The 8,783-nt window shown below is 33.5% G+C and overlaps 1 protein-coding gene across 1 annotated transcript; it reads right to left on the bottom strand.

The window, feature by feature from the left end:
• Nucleotides 1-4,454: 4,454 nt before the first annotated feature.
• On the bottom strand, nt 4,455-6,403 carry LOC134268168 (uncharacterized). Its single transcript, XM_062750364.1, has 3 exons — nt 6,261-6,403; nt 5,129-5,472; nt 4,455-5,020 (listed from the first exon to the last, which is right to left on the bottom strand). Exons 1-3 carry the CDS (start codon nt 6,401-6,403, stop codon nt 4,677-4,679), a joined length of 831 nt encoding a protein of 276 aa, XP_062606348.1. The 3' UTR covers nt 4,455-4,676.
• Nucleotides 6,404-8,783: the final 2,380 nt, after the last annotated feature.

Below are 8,783 nucleotides of genomic sequence, written 5' to 3'. Positions count from 1 at the left end.
ATATGATTACATCAAAGAGACGCTGACGATGGATACATCGTTTGTCACAGTTTGGTTGTTACAGTGTAGTCAGCCTCATCATCTTAAGTCAGTAAACACCCAAACATGAAACAAATGTGACAGATTCTGTAATATCTTTTACTTCAACTTCAGGTGGATATATCAGATGCCATATGAATGGAAGTAATTTTTGTTAATTAATAAATACATGTACATCGTCGATTTGCTAGTATCTAAATATCGAGTGGTAGGTCACAGCAAAGTTTTCTTCTCATATATTTGAAAACATTTTGCATTATAGAAATAATAAACAGTTCGCTTAATAAAGGAGCACAATTAATAGCCATCTGAATTCCAGCAGTTTGTTGAAAGAAAACTACACACTTCTGTAGAGAACAAGTTATTTTTAATAGACAGACAGTCGGACAGAACCTATAAGTCCACATATTATCGATTACAGAGATATAAAAAGATTTTTTCTTCTAAATATGAAAAAAAAAAAACTACATGTATATATAACTCGATCATTATCGTCGCCTTGTTGTTTAGTAGTTATTGTACTTTTCACGGTAAATTAATTATTTTTAGGGATTTCATTAGATTTATGCAACCCTTATTAAAATCACTTGATATCTTCATTTTTATACAATGTACATAGGCAATTCTAACGCTCCATGTGTTTATCTTGTAATCTATTCCCCCTCTCACAAGACGAAAGACCACCTTTAAGCAATCGCTTAATGGTAGCTTAATGGTGACTTAATGGTGGCTTAAAGAAGTTAATTCCTTTAAGCCACCATTAAGCCACCATTAAGCTGCAACTTACAGGTGCTTAATGTCCAAACTTCATTAAGCTACCATTAAGCCACCATTAAGCTGAGCTTAATGGTGACTTAATGGTCAACCCTCATTAAACTTTTACGCATCTTATTAGAATCTTTGAACTAACTTTTAGTTATTTTAATATCATTTACGCAAAATCTATTCCAACTCATAATTCTGTCTCGATCAGAATTTCTACGAGTTTTTTGTCAACATGCATAAACTTGATCACTGGGAACAAAGTTAGCTAATAGCCACAAGGGCTTGCTCGAGGTGTCTAATTTTTTCTTAAAATCATTTAAAGTGATAATAAAACAAGACATAATGTATCAGAACCGTATATTATTTTTTTAAAATAAATCATTATTACATGCGTTGTTTTTATTTTTAGTGTATATGATTTTTAAAAATAAATAATTATTACACACCGTGAGCAAGTCCTTCGTGAAATATCTTAAATTTACAATACCAAAAATCAATTTGTTCTTAAAATTATCTATATTCATGAACACAAAATATATATTACTTTTTAAAAACAAAATGGTATTTTTATTTCATGTGTTAAAAGAAACATTCGCTACAGAATTCACAGGAATATAACTATATAATCTCATGAAAAAAAATCTCTGTGCTTTTTTTTTTGGGGGGGGGGCTTGACGGTATACAAATGTTTAGTTTTCAAAGATTGACTTTTACCATGAAAAACTTTTTAATGGCTTTTACATCATGAATAATTCGAATTAATTCGTTATTATTTTTTTTAATAATGCAGCGGTAAGTATCTGTCAAAATCTATAGTCGGTCTTGAATGATTGTTATTTCAAAATCGATTTTCAGAGGAACGGCCGATCAGACTAAACATGACATCCGACCAGATGTATACACATTGAGAAACGGGGTAAGATTAACAGATGATCAGCATGATCAGTGTACAGTAAACCGACTGGTCAGACAATAGACCTTAATTAGGTGTCCCCCGTCCCCGGTTAACTAACAGGAAACTATACATACACAACGTACACTGACAGATTTTAATGATCAATTATTTTTAAAAAAAAATTTAAATTTAACGCAAGCATATAACAAATTAAAAATTTTGATTCATTGTAAAAAGTCAATTATTTTGATACCCATTATGATACAAAAAGAATTGAAACTGAATATGATATTCTAAAAAAAAGTTTTTGTAAACGTAATTAACCAGGTAACTCTTCCGCGAGGATTGTCACTAAATTGTTGACACAGAAACCGTTAATATCCGCAGTATATTAAAAATAATAGTAGAATCTGTTTTTTCCTCTTTCTTTTTCGATGATAGACTTTTGTGTTTTATCTATAATTAATTTATTTTCAATCATGATTTAATGCTTACATTTCGAAAATTTTCGAATAACAGAGCGAAGAACTCAATCACATTACATCAATTTAAAAGCCGAACTCAGTGTAGAAATATATATTAATGTGTTAAGATCCACAAATAAAATTGTTTATATTTTGATTAATAAATCAATTCAAGACTTTTGGAAATGTTCAACAAAATACTAGTAAATACCTTTACAAGTCCAAACAAATTTCGAAAAAAATAAAGGTCAAATATTTAATATTTTCATTTAGTATTAAGAGCGGCGATAGCCTAATGGATAAGGCGTTCGCATCGCAACCTTACGGTCATGGGATCGCGCCCCGACTGCGGCGTTTTTTTTTTTGATTTTGAATTTCGTTCTTTTTCATAATTTTTACCAAATCAAGATATAAGCGAACTCTACATTTATAATATTGATAACAAATCACTATAAAAATAATTTTTCACCCATATAAACAATATTATCGATTGCGTAATGTGACTTAATGGTGGCTTAATGGTGGCTTAATGGTAGCTTAATGGTAGCTTAATGGAGTTTGGACATTAAGCACCTGTAAGTCTAGCTTAATGGTAGCTTAATGGTGACTTAATGGTGGTCTAAAAGTTACCATTAAGGACCTGTAAGCCACCATTAAGCTACCATTAAGCTACATTTAAGCACCCATTAAGGACTTAGAGTTGGCTTAATGGTAACTTAATGGTGGTGTAAATGTTACTTAAAGGTGCTTAATGGTGACTTAATGGTGACTTAAAGACAACCATTAAACCACCATTAAGGACCTATAAGCCACCATTAAGCCGGATTTAAAGGGTGTGTTTCATCTTGTGTCTCTCCTACAGGTCAGCAAGGGACCCGTGCTTGAAAGATGAGGAATTACAGAAACCAGTCATACATAAAAAAGAAACATCTCATGATATCATAATTTCAAGCCTCTATAACAAATGAGTGTAGAATATTATAAACGTTAGGACTAAATCAACTCACTCATACACAGACTCATCAGCTGTAAATTATTATTTACGTTTCACAGACAGAAATAATAAACAAAATATTATGTTTATGTTCAAAATATTTTCAAGATTTAATGATTATGGTATTTCCATATTGACAATATATTATTGGTTCAAAGTAGAAAAAAACAGCATTTATTTTCATGGAATATAGTACGTGTAAATTAACTAATCATTACTAAAAATGTATATGTTGCCATTTATAAGTAAACAGAAGCATATGCCAGCATTCAATTCTAGTAAACAGTGTGGTAAAAATTATGTACAAATATTTGATATTACACTTATTGAAAGACTCTCGTCCAAAAGACATATTTCTTTTGGGTATGAATTTAACAGATTATTAACAGATTTTGCCGAAAATCTATGATATCACAGGAGGATGGAAATACCTTAAATGTCCTACCAGCAGAACGAGAGCTTCAATATTATCTGTTATCAGAGTCTTTGGTTAAAAGAGTCAATACAAGTACTCAAATACACAATGTACACGATTGACTACTCTCCTTTTCATAATGAAATAGCTTAACGTCTATTGTATATTTTCAGAACAAAGCTACACAAATAACAAAAATCACGATGTACTACTGATACCCACATGGCAGTTTATGGCAAAAGTATAAGTTTCTCAAAAGCAAGTCAAACTGGATGGTGAAAGTAAAAGAATAAAACAAAACGCCCAGGGGCCCCATCGCTCACCTGAGCACATTGGCTAGGACGAGAAAAGCAGAATTCACTTCAGTATAGAGATGTTTACATTGGGGGGGGGGGTGGGGGGGGGGGGGGGTTTAAATTTTAAACTACTTGAGGGGATGTTCTTATGTAAAACTTTGATCGTCAATTGTGACCCCGCCGAAACCCCGGGGCACTATTTAAAAGCTTGAATCTACACTACCTACATATTTTAATCTACACTACCTTAGGATTTCATCTTTCCTGGCCCAGTGGTTCTTGCGAAGAAGATTTTTAAAAGATGCCATTAATTTTTCGCAGATATTTAATTATCTCCCCTTGGAATAGGGTGTGGCCTTTCATTTTAAAAAACTTGAATCCTCTTCTTTCAAAGACACTTTGTAGCAAGTTTGGTTAAAATTTGGGCCCCAATGGTTCTGGAGAAGAAGTCAAAAGGTAAAAGTTTACAGACAGACGGACGCCGTACACAATGTGATCAATAAACCCCAAAGACAACACTGATGTATAACCGTTTTTGTCATTTCCCAATCCTTTTCGTCACAGCAAATTTTCATTTTATTCTTCACCCTAAAAAAAGTCACTATTCTTCTTCTTATCACAAAATCATTGATTTTTCTAAACTGAAACAAGAATAGTATTTATTTAGAGTTAATGCTGATGCTTTCTTTTCGGCAATTACACAGCAATCAGAGAGATATTGTTCAGTTTCTGGAACATTGGAATATTTCACTCAGTTCTCTGAATTAATGTAGCACTAAAGCTACTTCCAGAGGAGAAATAAGACTTTTTATGATCGCACCCAGAATCTGTCTCCTTTTTGTACTTCAATCACCACCGTGTTGCTTCCACACTCCGAATTATTGCTGTCCTCAGCGTAAGCAAATCCCACCCAGCGGTGACTGTAGTTCTTACACACCACCGCCCTAGCTATTAGACCCGCGCCCTGAGAACAGACCGTGACGTGAAATAGGTAAACACCGGAGTAAGTGGCCGTTAGAATCGAGTTCGAGACATCGAGTCCTTTTTCACTCCTGTGAAGAATGGATGGAAACATCAGGATATCTCGATCCTGTAGAGTCACTTCGCTATTTGTTTGAATTGTGAAGCCTGCTGACGTTTGGAGATTTAATTCTGAATTGAGAGAGAAAGAGAGTGAGTTTACCATGATTTTTGAGGATTAAATGATGTTAATAAGGTTATATATTTATTTCTGATTTAACATTTTTCAACCATTTTTACCTCTTAAAATATTTAATCCTAGATCTGTGTTGTTTTGGCGTACTGCTCTAATTTGATCCAGAAGACTTTGAACTTTTTGTTGACGTTGGCTTTGTGCTACAGATCTGGCAGCCATTACTCTCTCTAACCTACTGATATTTCCGGTGATCAACTCCATCTCGTGGTACAGTTTCCGGAACCGTTCTTTCTGATCAGCTGTCCTTTCCCGCTTACTATGAAGGGAATCATTTGCTTTATTCTGAGTTTCCTCCAGTCTTTTTGCCTCGGCTTGAACCATCGCTACGTCCTCGGTGTTGATTTTAGACGCTGTTTCATTTTTTAATTCAGCGACTTTTGAATTAAATCTGAATTAAATAAATTAAATTGTTAAAAGATACAAACAAGATCAAAATCTCTGAGAGTCTTGCAAAAATATATTGATGTACAGGTATCTGCTCGAAGGGTATTTTGTAACATTCGTTTTACCCCGCAGGAAACCTGCAGTCAATCAGTTGTAGATGGACCCTTGATCCAAAGTTCAGTATTTCCTTTTTTTTCTTTATTTATTGACCGATATACCGGTAATTAAACCGTTAATTCAGAAGTAAATTAAGTGTATCGTTTAGTGAATTTGCAAGATTCTTATTCCTATACTTAAGACTGACCCTGTATTATTTTTAAACCTCAGGAAATAGATCTGATCTCGGAAAACTGGCATCTCGCTAACTTCCTCATGATATAATTAACCAAGGTCTGTAACATTTAAAAAATCTCCTTTTAATTGAAATCAAAGAAAAAAAACATCTCTTCAAACATTGAAAATAAACTTTTTAAAAAATACGCTGGCATCCCAAAAATGACTTTAAAAAAGAAATACAACTGTCAGCGTGCTTTATTGTTGAGGCTTGAATAAGAAACCCTTCCTTTATATAGTATATACTATAGAACTCTGGACAAACTTTAGGGGACATCCCGAATTCCGGTCCCCCAGGATCCTGGCAAAAACACGTATACTAGATCTCTTCTTTTCAAATTTGTTAGAATTCAAAGTTGCAAATGTTCATGATCAAGTATCTCTAAGAATCCTCCAAGTTCAAGTTCAGTCAATATTCGTGAAAATATATTTCATTTCATTTCGGGGTAAAAATTTTACCTTATGAGTTGGAGTCCGTTTTTGTCGATTAGAGTTTTAAATTCATCATAGTTGGAGGAACACTGATCATGGTCAACCGTCAGCCAGCTACTTCCCAACACGCGGAATACGCAGACAAGTAGAACCAGAATCTTGATGGTCATTTTACGTCTTAACTTCCTTCGTCACAGGTTTACGCGTCAATTAATAGAGAAGATTTATGTTTAATCCTTATAAAATAAGTGGGATCGACTTACTAAGTGAGATGTCATTACGGGCATTTATATGGTGAATGAAGTGGATGGAATATATAAAAATGCAAAATGAGGAAGAAAGATAATTATGCATTATGTTGACCTAAAAAGTACTCATATCTGATATTTGAGATTTTATTGGTGGAAGTTAGTTTTAAACGCCCCAAAACTTGTTATGCATCTAAAAATTTAAATTAGCAAAACAAATTATGACCTTGGTCATATTTTTCTGAGGAAAACACATTTCGAATATTTCTCTCATTAAACAAAAAATAATTTTGTCTAACTTTGTAGCTTTACTTCTTATAAGTTTATCAAAAGACAACAATTCGTTTTGAATTGTCTGACTTCGAATATGGAAAAAATGTTGTTTTGGGATTTTCTTTGAAGAACACAAAATTACTATTTCTCTCAATTATTTATTATCTTAAATACTGAGAGTGTATAATTTATAAAAGATAAAAATGAAGCTAAGATATGAAAAAAAAAGAAAAATATATGAATGATATATACAGTGTAAAGACAAACCTAATGCATCAATATGATGATAATAATTCTTAAAGATTGGATGTCAACTTAACATACTAGATAAAAATGGTTTTATATTTCTATAGTTTTGTTATCAAAAATAATAGTGTTACTTTCTAAAGGGGTCTGTCCTTATCATGTCAGAGTGCGGTATAATCACTTTTGTGTGTTTCCTCCGTGCTCAGTATGAGGCCGACTTGACTTAAATTGAAATTTATTTAGTGTTCTTTGTTGGATGTCCCGAGTGTAAATAGTTGCTCTGTTGTACCCCTCCCTGTTCTGATGTCAGTTTGTGCACTCCACAGGATCCTTTGTATCACTATCTTGCAGAATACTTCGCTTGGTACTTACACAAGTGTTATATACCTATCTCTATCATATCACATATCCATCTATTGTGTTTCTTTGAAATCTTAACAATCAGACCTTTATCCCATACCAATGCTATAGTTTCTTGCTTCCAAAATGTTATTTAAAGTTTTTCCAAATATCCTGTTGTTGCCTCTGAGTCAGCTTGAAACATCTTAGCTGTTATTCCATCAACTCCACTGTTTTTAAATTTTTTTTTTAAAATAGCTTTGATCATTTCTTCTTTCCGTATGGGGCTTGTATCTATCTCATCTACTATTCTATTACCTGTCCTTTAATTTCAACTTCTAATGGATGCATGTTTAATAGACGGGCCGTTTTGTAATTTTAAAGTACTGTTTCCATCTTTTCTTTCTTTAGGCTTGCCCTCTTTGCTCTTTATTGGCTGTTGCCATGCCTTTCTTTTCATTACTTTGCACTCTAGTTATCTCATACAATTTTCATATGCCAATAAATGACTGCTTAACTGCTCCCGTAATCATCTTCTGTCCACATTATCCTGTCATGGATTCCTCATGCTGCGTTTTACATGTACCTCTCTGTCTTTGATGTAAAGTTGTTTCTTAAGCTTCTACAATGTATTTAACATTTCTGACCTGCTGTTGGTAGCGAAGTCTGATTTTTAACTGCTTCCTTTCTTCTACCACCGTCCAAGAATATATGTTTATCCAAGGTTTTTGTCTCTTTTCTTTTACTCCAAGTGTACTGTCTGCTGTCTTGAAATCTTTTATCATACTTTCCCAGATTTCTTCAACATTTTCCTCCCACTGTGGGATGTGGAGACCGGTCCTTCGGATGAGACCGTATAAACCTAGGTCCCGTTTTCAGAAGCAATTCTAGCACTTGGAATATATTTTTCTCTAGCAGAGAAAGTTTTGTGACATCGCATTTCTTTCTACGTGTGTCTGCATCTTGCTCTCGTTTCTTCAATTTTATTCTGATCTTACTCATTTTCAGTTTATTAATCACCGCTTGTATCAGCTCCAGTCATGCTCTTGTATCTTAGATGGCTATTCTATGTTGTTTTGATATAAGCATATGAACAGTTTGTTCTTAGGTTTATCCATCAGATCCATGGAATACTAGTATTGTGTCTTGGTTTATGGCCTCTAATGCCTTTGTTGCTCCATGGAATATTGTGTCTTGGTTTATTGTCTCTAATGGCCTTTGTTATTGCTGCCAAACTTTGCATTGAAATCTCCAATAATGAGCAATATGTCATGTTTTTGTATGATTTTAATGACTTCTTGTAATTGTTATATGAATGCTTCCTATATTTACTCGGAGCTTTGTTCGTCGAGCATACCATAATCAGGCTTATTTTTATATTTGATGTACATAATCTTGCGCACTTCAATCTTTCATTTACGGGTGTCCATTCATTCAATTACGT

The sequence above is a fragment of the Saccostrea cucullata genome, unplaced genomic scaffold, assembly GCF_032062105.1.
Source record: "Saccostrea cucullata isolate Sc308-1 unplaced genomic scaffold, CSIRO_AGI_Scuc_v1 ctg9335, whole genome shotgun sequence".
Lineage (NCBI taxonomy): Eukaryota > Metazoa > Mollusca > Bivalvia > Ostreida > Ostreidae > Saccostrea > Saccostrea cuccullata.
Note: the sequence above shows the minus strand (reverse complement) of the source record. Positions and strands in the feature narration are given on the sequence as shown.